The sequence below is a fragment of the Phyllobates terribilis genome, unplaced genomic scaffold (genome assembly GCF_046119375.1).
Source record: "Phyllobates terribilis strain yellow unplaced genomic scaffold, ASM4611937v1 Scaffold_56__1_contigs__length_8794411, whole genome shotgun sequence".
NCBI lineage: Eukaryota > Metazoa > Chordata > Amphibia > Anura > Dendrobatidae > Phyllobates > Phyllobates terribilis.
In genome coordinates this window covers 4,058,982-4,082,938 of record NW_027362816.1, presented here as the reverse complement: position 1 = coordinate 4,082,938, position 23,957 = coordinate 4,058,982, and the positions used below count along the sequence as shown (strand labels likewise).

The following is a 23,957-nucleotide window of genomic DNA, read 5'->3' as shown; positions in this document are numbered from 1 at the left end:
TGTAAACTGGTGGTCCGACGACTTTGTCTACATTTTTCATTTTGGCCCTCTGCGTGTTTTGAGTTTTATATCCCTGATGTAGAGAGTCAATCTGGGTAAATGTGCATGGAAATGGCAATAATGGAAAGCTGCTAATTGGAGTTTGCGACAAGCCTCCTAATACAGCTGAACACATAGAGGATGATATGCTGCAACAAATTAAAAAGGCAACAAAAACAAGTCATGGTCAAAAGTGTTGGCTCCCTTGAAATTGTCCCAGAAATGAAGTAATTCTCCCAGAAAATTATTGGAATTACACATTTTGTTATACTTGTTTATTTCCTTTGCGTGTATTGGAACAACACAAGAAAACAGAGAAAAAGGCAACTTGAACATAATTTCACACAAAACCACATAAAATAGGCTGGACACAATTGTTGGCACCTTGCCAAACTTGTGGGTAAATAACTTAGTTTCAAGCATGTGAAGCTTCTTCAAATGCAATTGTGGCAAGTAACAGGTGTGGGCAATATGAAGATGACACCTAAAACCAGATAAAAAAGGGAGAAGTTGATTCAATCTTTGCATTGTGTGCATATGTGCGCCACACTAAGCATGGAGAAAACAGAAAAAGAAGAAGAGAACTGTCTGAGGAGTTAAGAACCAAAATTGTTGAAAAATATCAACAATTTCAAGGTCCATCTTCAGAGATCCAGATGTTCCTTTGTCCATGGTGCGCAACATAATTAATACATTTACAACCTATACAGTCAAATATGGTGGAGGTTCAAAGATGTTTTGGAATTGGTTTGCTGCCTCTGGCACTAGGTGCCTTGACTATGTGCAGGGCATCATGAAATCTGAAGATTAGCAAAGGATTTTGGGTCACAATGTAGTGCCTAGTGTCAGAAAGCAGTGTTTGTGTGCTAGGTCATCAGTCTTACAGCATGACAATGACCCCAAACATACTTCAAGAAGCACCCAGAAATGGATGGAAGCAAAGTGCTGGAGAGTTCTGACCCTCAATGAGCCAGGATCTAAATCCCATTGAACACCTGTGCAGAGATCTTAAAATTGCTGTTTGGAGAAAAATATTACAATTTGAGAGTCATCAGTGGTTGATACCATCTTCAGTTAGCCATTAAAAGGTAATAAATTTGAAGCTTTCGAGACTACTCAAGTTGGTTAATCAGGCATAGTATAACACAAAATCTGAAGAGTCACATATTTATACACAAGAGGGCACAGGAATAATGCAATAGATAAGACAAGTGACATGAAGCAGAACTATCAGTATGGGAGAGGGAGAAGCAGTTGTGGCCGTAAATATTGGAAAAGTTCAAAGATCAGGAGTATGAAAGTTTTATTGTCCTGTGATTGATGTCTGGTCCATGATTGTGATGCCCCCAAACGGTCTGAGGAGCACATTCCTTAGTTGATGTAAAGACATAAATCCATGAGACACATTCATTCCTGCTCTGAGTGTGTCAAAGGTTGTCATAACTTTGTCTCTCTGAGATTTGAAGTTACCTTTTAATACAAGTAATTTCATGTCCATGAATGTTAGGCCACAAGTGATCTATTCTTTTTTCTTTTATTGTGTGGCGATGAGAATTCATCCTTGTTCTAAGTTTTTGCCTTGTCTCCCCTACATACCAACCCCAGTTGGACATTTGGTACATATAATGAAGTACACTACATTAGATTTGATGCAGCTGAAAGTACCTGGGATCTTGTGGTCCTGATGTGAGTTGGGAATCTTTATCTTGTCCGTGGTCATTATAAATGGACGGGTTTTACAGTTACAGTTGGTGAGGATGAATGCTGTAAGTTTCACCACAAAGGTGAAACTATCCTCCCCGTTAGTTTGCTTTCCCTCCCAGTACCTTTTCATTCTAACAATGTTAGGTTTCTGGGAGATTATACTCGTTCCTTTTATTTTTGGTTCTCCTTAGCTTGCCTTCTTTGCCCTATATGAATGTGTTTTTGTTTCTCATTCAGAGTTTTCATATTTTACTTCATACTTTCCTTTCCCCTTGTTGGCAGTGTGTTGCGGCCTCCCCTCTGGTTCCTCAGGAGGTACGAGAAACTCAACGGCCTATTAGGGAGTTAGGTCCGTGGTGGCATTTTTAGTTGTACAGCTAGTGCCTTTTTAAGTCGGTACAGAGACTAGTTGGGTGTAGTTGTGGCACTCTCCCCTATGTGGGTTCTCCGGTGGCTATCAAGATACGCTTTCTGGTTAAAACATTTCCCACATTTTGAACATGAAAAAGGCTTCTCCCCTGTGTGAGTTCTCTGATGTTTGATAAGAGTTGATTTCACTGTAAAACATTTCCCACATTCTGAACATGAAAAAGGCTTCTCTCCTGTGTGAGTTCTCTGATGTGCGATAAGAGTTGATTTCTCTGTAAAACATTTCCCACATTCTGAACATGAAAAAGGCTTCTCGCCTGTGTGAGTTCTCTGATGTGCGATAAGAGCTGATTTCTTTGTAAAAGATTTCCTACATTCTGAACAGGAAAATGGCTTCTCCCCTGTGTGAGTTCTCTGATGTATATTAAGTTGTGATTTCTGAACAAAACATTTCCCACAATCTGAACATGAAAATGGCTTCTCCCCTGTGTGGGTTCTCTGATGTGTATTAAGTTGTGATTGCTGTACAAAACATTTCCCACAAACTGAACATGAAAAAGGCTTCTCCCCTGTGTGGGTTCTCTGGTGCTTAACAAAATCTGGTTTCTGGTTAAAACATTTTCCACATTCTGAACATGAAAAAGGCTTCTCCCCTGTGTGAATTCTCTGGTGCCTAACAAGATCTGATTTCTGATTAAAACATCTCTCACACTTGGAACAAGAAAATCTATTCTCTGCTGTGTGAATTTTTTGATGTTTAAGAAAAGACTTTTTGAGGGGAAAACTATTTGTATATTCTGAACGTGAAAATGGCTTCTTTGCTTTAGAAGCAGTTCGTTTTTTAATGCTTATTTTGTGACTATGATTTTCCTTAGTAGTCGGTAATGAATCAGAAGACAGGATCTGTTTCATAGGATCAGATGACAGATCTTTGCTGTGAAGGGATGATGGTTTATCTGGAGTAATGACAGTCACTTCAATTGTATCCTGTGAGATCTCAAAATTATCTGATTTAAAAATTGAAGGTGTCAGCTGTTCCTCTGATCTCCTGGTACAGTCATCTACCAAGAATAAAACCAATTATTATTTTTTAAGAAAAAATCCTTGAATTTTATATTTTTTAACATTTGTACTTATACTGTCTGTAAAAAAGGCAAGTTATATAAAAAAAAATTGAATTATTCACCAAGACAATGACAGTTCACAGTCTAATAGAAAACCTCATAGGATGAACCAATAAAGCATAGTGTTCAACTGTTTGTTCATTCTGCCTCCCAAATATGGAATAAAAAGCCACCAAACAATATTATGTAGGGGAAAATAATACCAATAAAAACTTCTACTCATCTCACAAAAAAACAAGTCCCCACTCAGATCCATCATCTGTCAATGGAATAACAGAGGTTTCCACATTATTAGTGGCTCAAAGGCTCTTGAAAAGCAACATGGCTTCCATAAACCAATCCAGCAGGATCCGCTCTCCCAAAGTCAGATCTCCCCCTCACTTCTGAGCCTTGCAGTGCGCCCAAACCACATTCAGCATCCATGTATTTAGCATTACTATAGTGAGAAGAACCCACTTAATTTACGGTGTGTGTCTCCTGGAGCACAATCTGGGCACTATGTGTTAGGTAATAAAATGGTATATTTGCAATTTTCACTCTCCAACATCCACTGCGTGCTAATTTCTGGAAAGTGCCTGTGGAGTCAAAATAGTCACTGCTCCTATAGATTATTTCACTGAGGGTTATAATTTCCAAAATGGAGTCACTTTATTGGGATTTCTACTGCCCTGGTTTTCTGACATTTTGTCATATTAGGGCTTCTGCAAAAGGCGTTTCCCATCTCGTCTGGGACGTCTACTTCTCCTCCTGCTTCGACTTGTGTGACGTCTGCTTTTGTCACCAGGCGCCGCCTTATTCATGCTGAAGGCGGCACTGGTGATGGAGGAGATGTCAGAACCAGAAGCTCTGCGAGACACAGGCTCTGCGCAGCCACTAAGATTAGGGTTGCTGGGACCAATAGTACCATCCAGTCTGGCAGTATGGGTGTGTGTGCTGTCCAGCTGGAGTAATCTGCTCCCTAGTTCAGCTAATTGGAGAGCACCGCACCCTACTAAAGCTGGAAGTATATTGCCGGAAGCTGCCAGATACAGCCTTGTCTTCCTCTGGTTCAGTCCTCTGTGCTCAGCTCCCGACTCGTGTATTTGTTTCCTGTTGTGACCTCGGCCCGTTTACTGACTACTCGTGTCTTCTGATTTTGTATTTTCTCTATCCTCTTGTTTCTGACCCGGCTACCTGACTATTCTTCTTTCCATCTCACTCCACAGAACAGCAGATAACACCATGGCCCAAGCCTAGGGGTCTCTGTGTAAGTCCAGATCCATGTAGAGGGGTTAAACCAGTGTTTCCCAAACCCCATCCTCACGTCCCCTCACAGGTCATGTTTTCAGGATCTCCTTAGTATTGCACAGGTGAGAGAATTCCTGATGCCTTGATGATACTTCAATCACCTGTGTAATACTAAGGAGATCCTGAAAACATGACCTGTGGGGGGCCGTGAGGATGGGGTTTGGGAAACAGTGGATTAAACGGTGATGAGCAAAGTAATTTGTGAAATCTGTAAATGGGGTAGATAGTGCCAAGCCTATTCGTGGTGGCCATTTTTTGATCTTCCAGGTAACCATGACCAGTGTCCCCAATACATTGTATCTGCACACTATTCCAGCAAAATCTGCATTCCTAATAGCTAAATGGCGCTCCTTCCCTTCTTAACCTGCCATGTGCCCAGATAATAGTGTACAACTGTATATAGGGGATTGTCAGATTCAAGAGAAGTTGGAAAATAATTTGTAAGGTCCATTTGTTTCCTATTATCCTTTGTGAAGAATTCCAAAGTTATCACCACAAAAAGTGACACATGTCAGATTTAAAAAATGGGGCCTGATAAGAACACAAAACTGGCTGCGGGAAGGGGTTAAATCAGAGGATTACTGAAGTCAAAAACTGTGACTATAGACAATAACACATCTACTGAAATTATCAAACTCAACAGTCTTCATCAGTAAAAATGAGTAACTAGTGGTGAAACCTCTCTGGGGTAATTAGAGTATGGGGCTCGGTGGCTCTTGGCAATCTAAACCAGGGCTGGAGCCATGCCAACACACCTCCTGCAGGCGTGAATAAATGTATATTACAGCCATCAGCCACGCACAGCTTAGAGATATATCATGGCACAGGTGTAATGTTTTCTGTTCAGTTTATCACAATCCTGTTTGAAGTTAGTCGGTTTTAAAAGAAATTGAAAAGTCAGAATAAAGGGAAACTCTGTTGTTATTGTACAGAAATTCACACTTGGCCCTCACCGCACATTTAATGTTGTCGATCATAAAGGTGAAGTTTGGCCAGAAAGACTGGACCTGGTCTTGTAGGTACCATATGAGCACATTCAGCAGCACAGAAGGGAGAGAAGGTAGATTCATCCAATAAGATATCAGGGTTCTAGGAAGCCAACACCATCATTACCCTCTGCTTTCTCTTACAGGCCCATCATAATATTTTTCTTCAAGTGATTTTCTCACTTGTCAGCACATTCTGCGTACGCTGTTATTTGGCTTTGTAGTTTACAGATCTGCGCAGGTAACGGTCAGCGTCTCCTAATCCCAGGGGGCAGGTGGATCCTCCAGGTTGTAAATTCTATAGAAAAGGGCTTTCACAATTTCCCAAAGTAAATTGAACATTTTCGGATGGAGGAGAATGTTATGCTCCAGCGGCAAAATGGTGATCACACGATTGTGATACGGCCAGACTATACCACTGATAAAGCAGCCACAGCCGGTGACTGAGAAGAATCTGTGACTTCTCTGCATTTAGTGGTCACTACTCACCTGGGTAGTCATATGTAGGAATCTCCTCTTTACACCGCTCATCACCCCTCACATATGTCTCTGTAGTATTAATATGGGTCAGATCTTCACCCTGAAACAAATATTGTAAAAGTCACAAACAGATGAGAAGTCACATCTATGATCAGCTCTAATCCTGCCATCTCCACCGTTCTCATTATACAAGTATAAAACATATAATACTGGTGGATAAAACAAGACTGAACACAAGACCTTCACAGCCGTCTACACATCATAGGGGAGATCTCATGACACCTTCTCTCCATCTACCTGATGATCCTGAGGAACATTGGGGTCTTCTTGTTTACAGTCCTGTAGAAGAAGACGACGGGGACATCTCTCTGGTGTTGTCCTCTTACTGGATAGATCTGGAGGAAACACATACAGGGACTGAATTCATTCTTTACATACAGATAATTATAGGCCGTGTGTATTTAGTCCTGTCTATTACCTGGAGATGTGAGGGGCTGGGGAACCTCCATCATGACATCCTTGTACAGATCTTTGTGTCCTTCTAAATACTCCCACTCTTCCATGGAGAAATAGACAGTGACATCCTGACACCTTATAGGAACCTGACACATACAATGATACAGTCATCCCTCGATCCCTTCATAGCATTACTGTATAAAGTCCCAGCATTCCCAGCAGTGTCACCTCTCCAGTCAGCAGCTCAATCATCTTGTAGGTGAGTTCTAGGATCTTCTGGTCATTGATGTTCTCGTGTATCAGGGGATGAGGTGGAGGCCCTGTGATTGGGCTCAGGGTTCTTCCCCATCCCTCAGACACATGGACCTGACAGCGCTCACTAGAGGTCTTCTTCACTACTGTGTAATCCTGGTTATGGAGAGACACATTAATAAATCTCCCTCCAGACATTTCCAGAGTCCTCACCTCTCCAGTTCTGTCCATTTGGTATTCCCATAGATAAGAATGATGTAATGTGACATCATCAGAGTCTCTCACCTCTCCAGTAAGCCGGAAGAGGATCTCTAGGGTGAGGTGTAATAACCTTTCTGCCATCTTGTCTCTGTCCATAACTATCTTTGATGGGTAAATCAGGAAAATTCTCTTATATAGAAGATCTTCACTGCGAGGATCCAATATTGTAGAGAGCTGAATGAGAAGAAGATGAGCCGATGTAACATTATAAAAATCCTGTGTAATAATACAATTACTGGAGATAATAAGGGGAAACATATGAGGAGATTTATTATTTTACAGTGTTTAGTTTTTGTCTTTACATCTACTAATAAAACCTATATATTTTAGGCCACAGATAACAAGCAATTTCTTCCTCGGAGTCTGCAGCTGAATACGTTTCTCATAGACTCACTGTTAGGGAAATATTGAGAAAATATTAACAATTTCTCCCAAACCCCTCTTCCCTCTCACCCCTCCCTTATCCACCATTTGGACCAACTGTTTCCATGCAATTTAACACACACACAGCAGAAGTCACTTGTAGACAAATGAAGCACAAAAGGTGCTACTGACCCACTTAACAAAAGAATGCATCTCCTCTTAGCACAGACCTGGGATAGATTGACACCTTCCAGCAGGGGCAGAGATTGAAGGAAAACTCATTTAGGCTTCAAAGGGGTTTAACACAAACTCCAGGATGTCCGGAGCTGATACGAAATAAGAAATATTGGAAGTTCCATAACTCCGCTAATAATGGGACCCATATTTTTAGTGGCAAGGTCAGCCAAGGAACAATATGCTTATTTTTTCGTAGTTGTGAGCCCCTCCGGGGTGCAAAAGTAACAAAATAACAGACTGCAACTATGTCATATGTGGTCTCTAAAGGAAGGTAAATTCATAACTGAAAAAATGGTATTACTTCCGGGCTTCTGCGATCAACCAACAATAAGTTATCGCAAAAGCCAGATATCCTAATAAAAATATGGAGGCTGGAGACCAGCCCACGTAATGTCATCCTAGAAGCTGTGTGGTCATGTCTCCCCTTAAGCATAAAATAATCCACGGAGGATGGATGAGTATTCATTGCCAGGGGGGTATGGAGACGATAATAAACAGATCTTGTTCGATAACAGTCAAATCAATAAGTGGGGCGCCCCCCTCCGGCTAAACGGAATTGTCTCTGCGATATGTTTATTAAGCAAGTCTTCTTTAATCCTGTTTATATTGTGTACCTGTATATTCTGTACTGTATTGTCCCCTTTGTAAAATCCTAGTATATTTTTCATAACACTGCCTTCATTTTGGATTAAATATAAAATGTAATAGTCCTGTTTCTCTTGCTCTGTAATCGTTCCCTCCCCCGAAGCCATAAACGCTACCAGAACGCAGGTGTCAAACCAGGCCTGTATTATATTTCAAATCTGGACGGTGGTGGCAGCGAATAATAATAATTGGGTTATGGTGAAGCTGACAGTGACCGTACGGGGGCGTATACACATATCCCGACAGAGTGACGGCAATGGTGAGAGATTGTGTGATCTTCCCGGTGTCGTCTCTTTGTGAGTTCCTGACACTCACCTTCCATAAAGCTAATTCTCGTCTCATTTTCCGACACTGGAATTGGCATTCGCAATAGTGCAGGAGATATTCATTACAAGTGACATGAGAAACAACTACTTCATGATGAGGCAACATCTTCTACTACAGCTCTAAAACCATATTTGGCCAGAGTCCGTCACTGACTACATCTCCACCGGCCGTCTATATGAATGTTTCCTGTCTTCCCCAGACTGTAATCTTTTAGCAAGTCAGATCTCATGTCTGATTCACACACAGAAGTTTGAGGCTTTTATAAAAGCTGTTTTGTTTGCACAAACACCGCGGACAGAAATGATTTGATACTAAAGTCTACATGTGCAGTGTATTATGGGGTTTACTTCTGGCCTTAGGCTTTCCTATATTACAAGAAAAAACCCAGAAAAAAAACAGATATTAAAATGTTTCAAAAGAAAATTGCCACCAACAATGCTTGTAAAAAAAAAAAACATGCAAAAAGCAGAAGACACATTGCCACTTTTAAACATTCGTTTTTGTTCTCATACAAATTCTTTTGGGCACCAGAACATAAATGTACACTGCAAGGCTGGCACAGTTGCAGCTGCAATAAAATCCCTGGCAGTTTAACCACTTGCTCCTGCAAAAAGCAAACATGGCATCTAAGAAGGTTTAACAGAGTTCGACTGATTGCCCCTCCTCCCCCAAGTGCTCAATAGGATGGGGCTGCCTAGTTCCTACAATACTAATGTCTAATAATGGTGTATGGTCCTGCAATGTACGAAAGTCTATTAGGACGGGCCAAAGGCAGCATTCAATAAATTACCTTTTAATGCCCGACTAAAGCTGCATGATAGCACTGATTTCGAGGGGTTTGGTCAACTATATAATGTATTTGGGGGCCTTCCGACAGATGATGTCAGGGCAGAGAAGGATGTATGATCCTGAATTTCAGAGGCTAATCCGTTTGTTCTTCCTGTAGATAATCCTCTGCTAGTGGAGTCTGGTGGTGACTCTCTCATACAGACCACAGGAAAGCTGGAATATTTGTGTGTATGGGGGAGTCTGGAGAGATAGCCGTCTGCCAAATGACTGTTCAGTCAACACTTATCTCATGTGTATGGGGACGTTAGTATTACACTGACAGGCAGTGATAATACACGACACTACAGTAGTACAGTGCATCACCTGAGCAATAAGAGGCTTGTATGTTGTATGATCGTACTAAGGAGAGTTGTTTAAAAATGTTTATAAAAAAAAGGTTTAAAAAGTTTTAAAGTGAAAATATCACAGTTTTAGCAAAAATAAATATTCATCACTATAGGGAAAATGGAGAGGGAGGTCAGCTCACTGTTTATTCAATGCACCTTGTCTGAAGATCACCGCATGGAGCCGCCCTGGTCAGGGACATTTCAAGGTTCAAGTAGAGAAAGGAGGAGAGATGGATTCTCCAGCATTGTCTATATTGTTAAAACCTCACATTTATTGTGAATTCATAAAAACTGTTGTGATGGCATACCACCAAGTGCCCACATACCAAACCAATGCTTATTCCTGATTTACAACATGTGAGTCTCTGTGATACTTTTATATCCTTCCCTTTCCTGGGTGTCCATTGATTACTGAGCACTTCTCAGACAATTTAACCCTGTATTGTATGGAAGAAAAAGAGAATACACAAATACAACTCATGCATGAGACATTCAATAAAATCACTGGAAATCAAAGACAAATACAATTAATTGCACTGTAATATTAATCCGGTCTGATGTTCATTCCCTGTGGGGCTCAAGTTTGTAATTTTAATATCCAATATGACTTTCTATTTAAGATTTTTCTTTTCATATCTCCACCTCTTAATGGTTTATAAGCCTTTTCTATTCCTAATATCTGAAGGATCTAATATCCCCTTTATGTTTTTGTGAAAAGCGTCTTGAAACCACAGATTGGTTTAATGCTGTGGGATTGATTGCGTCAGATAAATGTCTTCTAATACATGTTTATAGCGGATCTGACGTCCATCCCACATATTGTAGTTAACTCTCTATACACTCTATTAAATAGATGACCCCTATAGTGTCACAATTGATGAAATTGTGTATTGCAAATTGCTGTCCCGTTACGTTTTCTTCAAATGTGTCGGTTTTATTAACATAGTCGCATGCTTTACAGGATGTATGTCCACATTAATATATATATATATATATATATATATATATATATATGTATATACTAGCCATTGAGCCCGTTCTACGCCCGGGTGGCGAGCATTTTTATTGGTATATGGTCTCCCATGCTGGTATGGTGCTGCCCCCCATCCTGGTATTTCTGCTGCCCCCATCCTGGTATTTGTGCTACCCTCATCCCTATCCTGGTATGCATGGCACCCCTCACCCCCAATCCTGGTGCATGGCACCCCTCACCCCCAATCCTGGTGCATGGCACCCCTCACCCCCAATCTGGCTATGCATGGCACCCCTCACTCCCAATCCTGGTATGCATGGCACCCCCTCACCAGCAATCCTGGTATGCATGGCACCCCCTCACCCCCAATCCTGGTATGCATGGCACCCCTCATCCCAATCCTGGTATGCATAGCACCCCTCATTCCAAATCTGGTATACATGGCACCCCTCATCCCAATCCTGGTATGTATGGCACCCCTCATCCCAATCCTGGTATGTATGGCACCCAATCTCTCATCCTGGTATGCATGGCTTCCTCATCCCCAAACCTGGTATGCATGGCACCCCTCATCCCCAATCCTGGTATGCATGGCACCCCTCATCCCCAATCCTGGTATGCATGGCACCCCTCATCCCCAATCCTGGTATGCATGGCACCCCTCATCCCCAATCCTGGTATGCATGGCACCCCTCATCCCCAATCCTGGTATGCGTGGTCCCCTCACCTTCCAATCCTGGTATGCGTGGCCCCCTCACCTCCCAAACCTGGTATGCGTGGTCCCCTCACCCGCCAATCCTGGTATGCGTGGCCCCCTCACCCCCCAATCCTGGTATGCGTGGCCTCCTCACCCCCCAATCCTGGTATGTGTGGCTCCCTCATCCTTTTCACGCTGCACACATACAAAAAAAAAAAACACAAACTCACCTTTCTTCCCTATGCTCCAGAGCTGTGGTGCTCTGTTCTGCCGGAGGCCGGGTGAGGAGTGTGGCGCCGGAGTAAAAAACGTGCCCATACCGCGCTGTCCGGCGCCATTTTGCTGAAGACACACTGCGAATGTGTCTTCAGTAAAATGGCACCTGATAGCGCTATGCACATGCGCCGATTCCGACGCCTTCACTCCTGCCCCGGCTCCTCCCGGTCAGGTAAGTATGCAAGTATGACGCCGGAGATTGCGGTATGCGTTCAGTGCCTACACACTCCTCTTACCTGTAATGGCTCCATGCGTTCTTCTGTCTGGAGCCAGACTGTGCAGGCGTGTCGCGCTTGCGCAGTCTATAGAGGATTCAGACAGAGGGACGCTTGTACGATTATATTATAGATATATTCTTTATTTTTATATAGTGCCAACATTTTCCGCAGCGCTTTACATACATTATCATCGCTGTCCTCATTGGGGCTCACAATCTAAATAAAAAAAAAACCCTAACCAAGGATAACCAAGTCACATTGCGTTTGGTATTTGTTTCTTAAAAAAACTCGGTGAAAGTTTTCCGCCTAGTGTAGAAGCCTTTTTGAATACAAAACTCAAACAAAATATGTAAAAGAATTTACAAAGTCTGGAGGATGGATCTCAGACATCGAAAAAACTAAGTTTGAAAGAGATATCAAAGACAACGAGTCAAATTCAATTTACACATGGAAATGAAACAAACCAAGAGCTACTGTTCTGAAATACAAGTCACACAACAAATTCAAAGGAAATAGAGGAGAGCGGAGGTCAGCTTCACAAATCCCAATGTGTCCATGGGTTAATCTAATTATAATTCTCTGAGGACTTATCTGATGGATCAGTGGGATCAACTAAAGACAGAACAAAAATAAATTCTCAAGTATTCCCCACAATTCAGCACAAAACAACGGGCGGGCTGAAAGCACAAACGTGCCCGGACATGTGCGTTCCACGCCGGAGCGCATAATGGTTTTGGATTGCATTCCACCAACATAGGATTTTTCTGTCTCTGAGATCAGTGTCATGGGAGACTAAAAACAAGTATTGTGCATCCCATCATGCAATAAGCATGTAGATATACTTTATCACTACATAAGATATGGGATGATGGCCCACAGTATATTCCTAAATGGTCAAATTTTCTCTCTATTGCACAATTAGAGATACACAAGAATCACCACACTTGTTAATTATGAAATAGTATAAGTGGAATAATTGATAAGAAATAATTCTGATATAGAAGCTCAGATATCTCGATGAAGTACAACAATATGTGAACCTCATTCACAGGGCACTGAGTAGCAATGGGTAGAGTATACAATCCAAAAATGTAATCCAGAATGGGGCTGTATTCACTCAAAATAGGCAGAGGAAATTTGCTCATTGTGTCCCTTAGGGGCCAGTGAATCCAGTTTGGAAATCCACTAACTTTCTTTTTTGAGGGTACATCTGTTGTGATCACCTCCTCTCACATTGGGTTTAACCATCTCAATGATACAAAAGGAGATGTCTCCGGTTTGATCTCAATGTATACTGTACATGTGTCTCGCTAATGGGGTGTCCCAACCAAGGCGTATACTGCCCAAATGCCGTTGACCCAACTTGCCCTCCACTCTGACCGAATGGAGATCCAGCTTTCCGATCACCCTGACCGGTTCGGGGTACATTTTCCCCACTCCTCTAACAGGCTATGGGTACCTTCCTCCCATACTCCTGACAGACAGGGGGACACACCTTTCTTTTACCTTGCCCAGTTGTGGGGCCTACCCTTCCTGCCATCATTTTTACCTTGGGAGCCATGCTCACTAAGGGGCAGCTACGACCGGCCATGTCACAGTCCATCGTGACACTGGTCACCGACACGGAACCACTTTCCCTATGATCCTCATATTTCTCCCCATCCCTGCTCATCACCTCGGGAGCTGTGCTAGTCATGGGACAGCTACCATTGACCATGTCACTATCTGGAGGGACACTGGTCACCCGCACGGGACAACCTGCTTACTGGTGTGTCCGTGCCTGCTCCCCTTGCCCATAGCACTTATGCTGGCTCGCTTTAGGGGATCCTCAGCAGCATCACCAAGCAGGGTGAGGTGGCTGAATTCCCATTAACACAACATACATTTTTATTATGCATGAAATTGACATTATTGTCATTACCGTCAATTGACATTATTGACAGTGGCATTACATGACATATCAGATCTGGGAGGGTGGTCAGGGATGTATCTGGCAATCAACCGTCCCAGATCAGTTCCCAATAGCACATTAGTGGGGAGAATCTCCAACACCCCCACTTCCCTTAACCCCCTCCCCGCACCCAAGTCCAGAAAAACTCGGGCTATCGGCAAACACCCCCAAACCCGGTGACAGTCAGGGTCTTCCCAGCAATGAGTTCCTCTGGTAACACGAACTAAGGGTGGATGATGGTACATTCTGCGCCAGTGTTTTTAAGGTCAACAGTAACGGTGTTGTCCACAGTAACAGGTTGTAAGTTTTCCCGGGCCCTGCCAACCGCCCCACCCACAAAAAGAATGGCTGCAGTAGGTCCTGGGGCCTCAGGTGTGGTGCTCATCTTCTGCCTCTCCAGGCAGACAAGGCTTGTGTGACCCGTTTGGTCACAAACATAACACTTATGGGAGTCAAATGCAGGCCAGGTGCTGGAAGATGGGGCAGAACCCGCTGAGGGCTTACCCCCTTTCCAGCTGGCGGCGGCTGACTTCCGCACCTCTGGTGTGCGGTTGGCCTTATAGGCATCTGCAATCTGGGCGGCTTTGGCAGCCTCCTTTGGCTCCCGGTCAAGCACAAACTGTCGAATTTGCACTGGGCAAAGACGAACAAACTGGTCGTTCGTCATCAGATCCTTCAGGTCCTCGAAGGTGGTAACTGACAGTCCTTGGACCCACTGCTCAAAGTTGGTCCTGAGCCCATCCACCACGTCACTGTAGCTGTCATGTGGTCCACGCTGGAGGGCTCTGAACTTTTTCCAGTAAACCTCCGGAGTCAGCTGGTACTTTTTTATCCCAGCCTGCTTGACGGCCTCATAGTCTCCATCTTGTTTTCGAATTAGAGAAGCAAACACCTCCAGAGCTTTTCCTTGGTGCCCTGGAGTTAAATACCTGGCCCACTGGGCTTCAGGCAGCTGGTACTGTCTGCAGGCTTTTTCAAATCCTCAGAGAAATGTGTTCAAGTCCCCGTCCTTTTCCATTACAGGAAAATGCTCCGGACGGGGTTTAAAGCAGTTGGTGTTGCCGGTCTCATTGCCCGATGCGGTGGATTTCGGCAGCTGGATTCGGGCTAACTCCAGCTGGTAGCGCTGCTCATCTTGCCACTTTCGCTCAACAGCTTCTCGATCAGCTTGGGCCTGTCGCTCAGCAGCCTCTCGGTCAGCTTGGGCCTGTTGCTCAGCAGCCTCTCGGTCAGCTTGGGCCTGTTGCTCAGCTCTCTCAGCCTCAGCCTGTTGCTCAGCAGCGTCTCGATCAGCTTGGGCCTGTCGCTCACCTTTCTCAGCCTCAGCCTGTAGCTCAGCAGCCTCTCGGTCAGCTTCGGCTCGTTGCTCTGCTCGCTCCTGGAATTTCAGGACCAGCTGCAGTTGTCCATCACGATTGTCTGCGGTGAGCAGCTCCAAGGCCATCTGCAGGTGGGGGTCCACACTACCCTGACTGCGGGTCTGGCTGGCAATCACAGGTGGGAACCCTGCAGCAGCACTATCCGGGTCTTGGCTGGCCACCCCATCATCCGAGCTCTGCAGCACCTTGCAACAGTTCAGCAATCATTTGGTGCCTGGTTTTGCCTGTCGGGTCAATCTGTCTCAGCTCACAGAGAGCAGTGAGAGTCTCCTTTGACTGCTGGTGATACCAGGGCTCTTCACGTGTAGCCATCATTGCCAAATAAAAGATAGGACAGAAAAACAAGAGAAGGGGAGGGGATGCAACTGCTATACGTACAGTAATGTCCCAAATAAAAAAATATTAAAACACTGACTCTTATTTCTTAAAAATCTGCACAGTATTCTCGCAAGAACCGTGTAAGTTTTCAGTGACAGGACTGATTGATCAATCCAACCACTGATGTTCTGTAATATCCCACCGCTTGCCACCAATTTGTCAGGGTTCAGCAGCGACGACACCGGGGAGATCACACAATATCTCACCGTTGCCGTCACTCTGTCCGGATTTCGTCAGGGAGTGGGGATTACATAGGTATCGGCAAGCGACCAGTGAGCGTATGGCATCACATCTCCGGATTCCAACGCATGGAATATGTGTATATGCCCCTGTACGGTCACTGTCAGCTTCACAATAGCCCAATTAATATTATTCGCTGCCACCACCCTCCAGATTTGAAATATAATACAGCCCTGGGGGGAAGCCTGCGTTCTGGTAGCGTATGGCTTCATGGAAGGGAACAATTACAGCACAAAAGAAACAGCACTATTATATTTTATATTTAAACCAAAAGGGAGGCAGTGTTATGAAAAATATACAAGATTTTACAAAAGGGGACAATACAATACATAAGCAGTTACACAAAATAAACAGGATTAAAGAAGACTTACTATATCTATCACTGAGATGATTCAATATAGGTGGAGGGGAGACACTCAGCAGAATCTGTTGCTATAATAAATATATACTCCCGCAATGAATACTACTCTAACCTCAGCAGATTATTTTATGCTGCTGAAGGGAAAGACCTGCCCACACACCCCTTGGATGACATCAAGGGGGCTGGTCTCCAGCCTTCATATCTTTATTAGATATCTGATTTTTGTGATAACTTATCGTCGGTTGATCATAGAGACCTGAAAGTGATACAATTTTTTCCGTTATGATTTTACCTTTCTCCAGAGACCTCACACGGTATAGCTGCGATCTGTTATTTTGGGACTTTTGCGCCACAACCCCCCAAGGGGCTTACAGAGACAGGAAAATATCCATATCGTTCCCTAGCTGACTCTGTCACTAAAAATATGGGTACCATCATTATCAGAATTATGAAACTTTAGTTATTCCATATTTCGCTTTGACTCTGAAGATCCTGCAGTCTTTGTTAAACCCCTTTTGAGCCTAAACGAGCCATTTCCTCTTTCCTTCCATCTCTGCTCCTATGCTGGAAGGTGTCAATCTATCCCAGGTCTGTGCCAAGAGGAGATGCATTCGTATGTTAAGTAGAATAGTCTACTGAGCTTCTTGTACTTGTATTTGCATACCAACAGCTGCGTGGAGTGTCAGCTCTCCTCTGGTGACAAATGGTGGATAAGGGAGGGATGAAGAGGGGTTTCAGGGATAGAGAGAAATTGTTAATACTTTCTCAATATTTTCCTGACAGAAACTATACACTAAATGGTCCCTAACTGACCGACCCTTTCTGAAAGTTATCATGGGAGTAGATCCTACAGCACCCCTCAGGTCCGGTTCAGCCACAAGTATATCCCAGTGTTTTCTGAGGATATGAAAGATACAGTCACTCTGATGGTTGTAAGTTTTTCTTACTCGTGTTGTCCAATCTTTTTCTTGGTCTCTTGGTTAGGTAAGGAGAAGTGTCTGTCTCTCCCATTTTTCTGCAAACGATGATGCAGAATCCAAAATGTAACAGGTGTACCCTTTTTCCCTGAATCTGATGTTCAGGTCTATTGCCTGTATATTAAAATCTGTGACATTAGAGCAGTACCCAACCGTAAAAACTGGCCCTTGGGTATTCCTCTTTTTATGGGGATGGGGTGGTGGCTATCCCACTTCAATAGTTTATTAGTGCTTGAAGGTTGATGGTAGATGAGTGTCCCTAGGGTCCCATTGTAATCCTTCTTGATTAGTACATCCAGGAAAGGCAACTGGTAATAATTAAACTCTGATATAAATCTCAACCCCACTCTATTGATGTTGAGTTCCCTGACAAATTCAAAAGATTGTTCACTCGTCCCTGACCAGATGATTAAAATGTAGTCAATATATTTGTACCATACCCCAATATATGGATGTCATCACTTATCATCATCCCCGAATATTGTGGATTCCTCCCACCAGTCCAGGGATAAGTTAGCATATGAGGGGGCACAGCGGCTCCCCATCGCAGTACTCATGAGCTGGAGGAAGTACTTCCTGTCAAAAAGAGTAATAGCGAATTTTAGAAGATCCTTCATGAAGTCATTATGTCTGCTACACTCTACTGATCTCCATTTCAAGAAATGTCTTACTCCTCTGATATCATCCTCATGAGGTATATTACTGTACAAAGCCTCGATATCTAGTAAGGCCTGCTCCCCTACATGCATGTATACATGCTCGAGGGTATACATGTAGGGGAGCAGGCAGAGGGAAAACCAACTCCAGAGGGATTATTCCAACTGCAGGACCTCAGACGCTACTATGGGAACATTATACTGTGTGGGGGCATCATACACACTGCATAAGGGGCATAATGGGGGCATTATACTGTGTGGGGGGCATCATACATCCTGTATAAGGGGCATAATGGGGGCATTACACTGTGTGGGGGGCATCATACATCCTGCATAAGGGGCATAATGGGGGCATTACACTGTGTGGGGGGCATCATATATACTGCCTAAGGGGCATAATGGGGGCATAACACTGTGTGGGGGCATCATACATACTGCATAAGGGGCATAATGGGGGCATTACACTGTGTGGGGGCATCATACATACTGCATAAGGGGCATAATGGGGGCATTACACTGTGTGGGGGCATCATACATACTGCATAAGGGGCATAATGGGGGCATTACACTGTGTGGGGGCATCATACATCCTGCATAAGGGGCATAATGGGGGCATTACACTGTGTGGGGGCATCATACATCCTGCATAAGGGGCATAATGGGGGCATTACACTGTATGGGGGCATCATACATCCTGCATAAGGGGCATAATGGGGGCATTACACTGTGGGGGCATCACACATCCTTCATAAGGGGCATAAGGGGGGCATTACACTGTGGGGGGCATCACACATCCTGCATAAGGGGCATAATGGGGGCATTACACTGTGTGGGGGGCATCATACATCCTGCATAAGGGGCATAATGGGGGCATTACACTGTGTGGGGGGCATCATATATACTGCCTAAGGGGCATAATGGGGGCATAACACTGTGTGGGGGCATCATACATACAGCATAAGGGGCATAATGGGGGCATTACACTGTGTGGGGGCATCATACATACTGCATAAGGGGCATAATGGGGGCATTACACTGTGTGGGGGCATCATACATCCTGCATAAGGGGCATAATGGGGGCATTACACTGTGTGGGGGCATCATACATCCTGCATAAGGGGCATAATGGGGGCATTACACTGTGGGGGGCATCATACATCCTGCATAAGGGGCATAATGGGGGCATTACACTGTGGGGGGCATCATACATCCTGCATAAGGGGCATAATGGGGGCATTACACTGTGGGGGGCATCATACATCCTGCATAAGGGGCATAATGTGGGCATTACACTGTGGGGGGCATCATACATCCTGCATAAGGGGCATAATGGGGGCATTACACTGTGGGGCCAGTAAAGGGGTCCTGTACTATGAGAACAATACGTTTCCTGCCTTCCTGTCTCCATAGTTGGGTCGTATGTATCTATTACAGGAAACAGAACAAAAACCTTATGATTCTTATAAAGGGGCAACACAAGACCCCAAAAGAGTCTCCGTGCTGAAGGGGTTAATGCCCCCTGCACCCAGTAATGGGGTCTCCACATACCTCCACCTGCAGAGCCGCCACCACATATATGGCTGCTCTGTGCGCACAGGAGCTGTGATGAGGTCACAGGAGGGGAGGAGTCAGGGGTCACATGATCAGGGGCCTCAGTGGATGCAGGACTCTGCTGTGCTGGTTGTCATGGTGCTGGATGAGCTGAAGTTTATGTGTGGGGTCAGGAGGGGTTTACAGTGTGGATGTAGCAGAGCCGCGTGTGTACGAGGTGTACGGAGCGGAGCCGCGTGTGTACGAGGTGTGCGGAGCGGAGCCGTGTGTGTACGAGGTGTACGGAGCAGAGCCGTGTGTGTACGAGGTGTACGGAGCGGAGCCGTGTGTGTACGAGGTGTACGGAGCAGAGCCGCGTGTGTACGAGGTGTACGGAGCAGAGCCGCGTGTGTACGAGGTGTACGGAGCAGAGCCGTGTGTGTACGAGGCGTACGGAGCGGAGCCGCGTGTGTACGAGGTGTACGGAGCAGAGCCGCGTGTGTACGAGGTGTACGGAGCAGAGCCGCGTGTGTACGAGGTGTACGGAGCAGAGCCGCGTGTGTACGAGGTGTACGGAGCAGAGCCGCGTGTGTACGAGGTGTACGGAGCAGAGCCGTGTGTGTACGAGGTATACGGAGCGGAGCCGGGTGTGTACGAGGTGTACGGAGCCGAGCCGCGCGTGTACGAGGTGTACGGAGCGGAGCCGCGTGTGTACGAGGTGTACGGAGCGGAGCCGCGTGTGTACGAGGTGTACGGAGCGGAGCCGCGTGTGTACGAGGTGTACGGAGCGGAGCCGCGTGTGTACGAGGTGTACGGAGCGGAGCCGCGTGTGTACGAGGTGTACGGAGCAGAGCCGCGTGTGTACGAGGTGTACGGAGCAGAGCCGCGTGTGTACGAGGTGTACGGAGCAGAGCCGCGTGTGTACGAGGTGTACGGAGCAGAGCCGCGTGTGTACGAGGTGTACGGAGCAGAGCCGCGTGTGTACGAGGTGTACGGAGCAGAGCCGTGTGTACGAGGTGTACGGAGCGGAGCCGCGCGTGTACGAGGTGTACGGAGCGGAGCCGCGTGTGTACGAGGTGTACGGAGCGGAGCCGGGTGTGTACGAGGTGTACGGAGCAGAGCCGCGTGTGTACGAGGTGTACGGAGAGCAGACGTGTGTGTACGAGGTATACGGAGCGGAGCCGGGTGTGTACGAGGTGTACGGAGCCGAGCCGGGTGTGTACGAGGTGTACGGAGCCGAGCCGCGCGTGTACGAGGTGTACGGAGCCGAGCCGCGCGTGTACGAGGTGTACGGAGCCGAGCCGCGCGTGTACGAGGTGTACGGAGCCGAGCCGCGCGTGTACGAGGTGTACGGAGCCGAGCCGCGCGTGTACGAGGTGTACGGAGCCGAGCCGCGCGTGTACGAGGTGTACGGAGCAGAGCCGCGCGTGTACGAGGTGTACGGAGCAGAGCCGCGTGTGTACGAGGTGTACGGAGCAGAGCCGCGTGTGTACGAGGTGTACGGAGCAGAGCCGTGTGTACGAGGTGTACGGAGCGGAGCCGCGCGTGTACGAGGTGTACGGAGCGGAGCCGCGCGTGTACGAGGTGTACGGAGCGGAGCCGCGCGTGTACGAGGTGTACGGAGCGGAGCCGCGCGTGTACGAGGTGTACGGAGCGGAGCCGGGTGTGTACGAGGTGTACGGAGCAGAGCCGCGTGTGTACGAGGTGTACGGAGAGCAGACGTGTGTGTACGAGGTATACGGAGCGGAGCCGGGTGTGTACGAGGTGTACGGAGCCGAGCCGGGTGTGTACGAGGTGTACGGAGCCGAGCCGCGCGTGTACGAGGTGTACGGAGCCGAGCCGCGCGTGTACGAGGTGTACGGAGCCGAGCCGCGCGTGTACGAGGTGTACGGAGCCGAGCCGCGCGTGTACGAGGTGTACGGAGCAGAGCCGCGCGTGTACGGAGCAGAGCCGTGTGTGTACGAGGTGTACGGAGCAGAGCCGTGTGTGTACGAGGTGTACGGAGCAGAGCCGCGTGTGTACGAGGTGTACGGAGCAGAGCCGCGTGTGTACGAGGTGTACGGAGCAGAGCCGCGTGTGTACGAGGTGTACGGAGCAGAGCCGTGTGTACGAGGTGTACGGAGCAGAGCCGTGTGTACGAGGTGTACGGAGCGGAGCCGCGCGTGTACGAGGTGTACGGAGCGGAGCCGCGCGTGTACGAGGTGTACGGAGCGGAGCCGCGCGTGTACGAGGTGTACGGAGCGGAGCCGCGCGTGTACGAGGTGTACGGAGCGGAGCCGCGCGTGTACGAGGTGTACGGAGCGGAGCCGCGCGTGTACGAGGTGTACGGAGCGGAGCCGCGCGTGTACGAGGTGTACGGAGCGGAGCCGCGCGTGTACGAGGTGTACGGAGCGGAGCCGCGCGTGTACGAGGTGTACGGAGCGGAGCCGCGTGTGTACGAGGTGTACGGAGCGAAGCCGCGTGTGTACGAGGTGTACGGAGCCGAGCCGCGTGTGTACGAGGTGTACGGAGCCGAGCCGCGTGTGTACGAGGTGTACGGAGCAGAGCCGCGTGTGTATGGAGCAGAGCCGCGTGTGTACGAGGCGTGCGGAGCTGAGCCGGGCGTGTACGAGGCGTGCGGAGCGGAGCCGGGCATGTACGAGGTGTACGGAGCGGAGCTGGGCGTGTACGGGCCGTGCGGAGCGGAGCCGGGCATTTACGAGGTGTACGGAGCGGAGCCGGGTGTGTACGAGGCGTGCGGAGCGGAGCCGGGCGTGTACGAGGCGTGCGGAGCGGAGCTGGGCGTGTACGAGGTGTATGGAGCGGAGCCGGGTGTGTACGAGGCGTGCGGAGCCGGGCATGTACGAGGCATACGGAGCGGATGCTGCCCCTCTCCAGGAGCGATCACAGCAGCTCGGCATGAGACTTTCTTGTACTACACTGACCGTCCTGACAGAACACAGCTCGTCAGGACATAGCCCCGACCTCCAGCGACAGCCGGACAGTCCCATTGGATCGGGGACGGTTGGGCGGTTTCTGTATATAAGTTGTGTGTGATAATTGTAGAATTATTAATGTCTTAACATAAAAGGATGTACCGGAGTGTTTGTGACGGGGTCCACATGCATGGAGGGGTTGAGGCGGTGCTGGCTGTATTATGCAGACGGCATCTGCCTGTAACAGTAGTAACCAGAAACTACTAGAAACTCTGCACCAAAATGAAGCAAATCCTTATTCTGGGACCTTCGCCTTGTACGTAACACCCCCGGATCCGGTACAAGCCGGGCAGATGGTCTCATTCATGTCATTTTCTGCTTAAGGTTCTGCGGTTTTCTGGCAACTATAAAAAAGAAAAAGCGTAAAACAATATTTGTTTCTGCTGCATTGACATAAGTCCAATCTTTCAGTATATATAAATCTATTACACGTCGGGTCAATGCTGTAAAGGACAGTAAAGTGCCAGGGTTGTGGTTGTGGTTTTTGGGGTCACTCTACTTCCCTCCCAAAAATACAATCAGAAACTTGTAACTACTGATCTCTCCACAAGAAGAAGCCGACAACTCCATCAATGGGATCATTTTATAAAATTAGGTCTTCGTAAGATGAAAATGGTCTCACAAACCACATTTTTTTTTTAAATGTTCATAAAAAAAAAACAAAGAAACAAAAATAATAACCTTACTTTGATTTTTCCCCCATTTTTCAATACTTTATGTGGTAAATTGAATGTTGTCGTTCCAAAGAACAACTAGTCCCACAAAACACAAGCCCTCCGTCTGTTAATGAAAAAACAAAGTTATATTTTTTGGGAAAAAGGGGAGGAAAAAAACAAAAAATTGGTCTTGTCAGAATAATGTAATTGCTATATATATATTTTTTTTAAAACTGAATAATTTTACCCAAAAATTGTGATCTGTTATAATATTATCATTCTTCATGCGAGATTAATCATTAGTCTGTAGATAAATCCAAACATCTGGAAGATGTAGAACAATATATCTCTGATTCTCTTCTGCCAGGATAAGCGCCTCCTTTCTGTCCTTTCTGTGATGGAGAAAACGCTTGAAAGATTCAGAAAGTCCGATGAGTTTTTGGAGCTTATTGTAAAGGGCCTTAATGACGACCTGGGAAAGAAACCACCAGAAACAAAGGATCCAACCAGGTAAGTTCTAATGATCCCGTCTGATAAAATGATCAGCTTTATTTCCATGGGATTGTTCTGTAGAAGAGATGGGACCTGCAGCATTTTGATCCTGAACTTCACTATGTATAGATGTACCAAAGCTTAATGTCACAATTCACACACCGCATTGATAAACTGTCTCAGAAGGTTAGCTCTCATAACAGAATTAAGATCACTTATAGTGGAACTAAACTTACAATTTTTTTTCAGAATTGTGAAAATTCTGGCACTTTGCAAAGCACTTCATTAGTTTCTTTGGCGTCATATCCATAAAATGATCATATTAAAGTGGCCTCCAGACCCTGCTTTTCCCCAGTGCAGGAACGTTGCTGGGGTCCTAAGAGATCAGGGACCCCAGCCCCAAAGTACATGTTTCCCCATATAACCTCCCTGCCACTTAAAAGAGGATTTACACATATATAATTACAGTATACCACTGCTACTAATCTAAAAT

General features: G+C 46.2%; 2 protein-coding genes across 2 annotated transcripts in view; one reads left to right on the top strand and one right to left on the bottom strand.

Moving 5' to 3' along the window:
* The window catches only part of LOC141192235 (uncharacterized), a 634,767-nt gene that overhangs the window by 29,705 nt on the left and 581,105 nt on the right, over positions 1–23,957 (top strand). The window lies entirely within an intron of this gene.
* On the bottom strand, positions 300–19,420 carry LOC141192237 (uncharacterized). The gene is made up of 7 exons (XM_073661730.1): positions 19,360–19,420; positions 6,983–7,132; positions 6,674–6,853; positions 6,468–6,591; positions 6,287–6,384; positions 5,999–6,089; positions 300–3,173 (listed from the first exon to the last, which is right to left on the bottom strand). Exons 2-7 carry the CDS (start codon positions 7,052–7,054, stop codon positions 2,149–2,151), a joined length of 1,590 nt encoding a protein of 529 aa, XP_073517831.1. The 5' UTR covers positions 7,055–7,132; positions 19,360–19,420; the 3' UTR covers positions 300–2,148.

Bases quoted from the DNA above. Each gene is read 5' to 3' on its own strand.
- LOC141192237 (XM_073661730.1), bottom strand. From the start codon at position 7,054: ATGGACAGAGACAAGATGGCAGAAAGGTTATTACACCTCACCCTAGAG. The intron at 6,592-6,673 runs GTGACACTGCTG...TGTATGTGTCAG, and splicing joins TTGAGCTGCTGACTGGAGAG to GTTCCTATAAGGTGTCAGGA. The intron at 6,090-6,286 runs GTAGATGGAGAG...TATTTGTTTCAG, and splicing joins ATGTTCCTCAGGATCATCAG to GGTGAAGATCTGACCCATAT.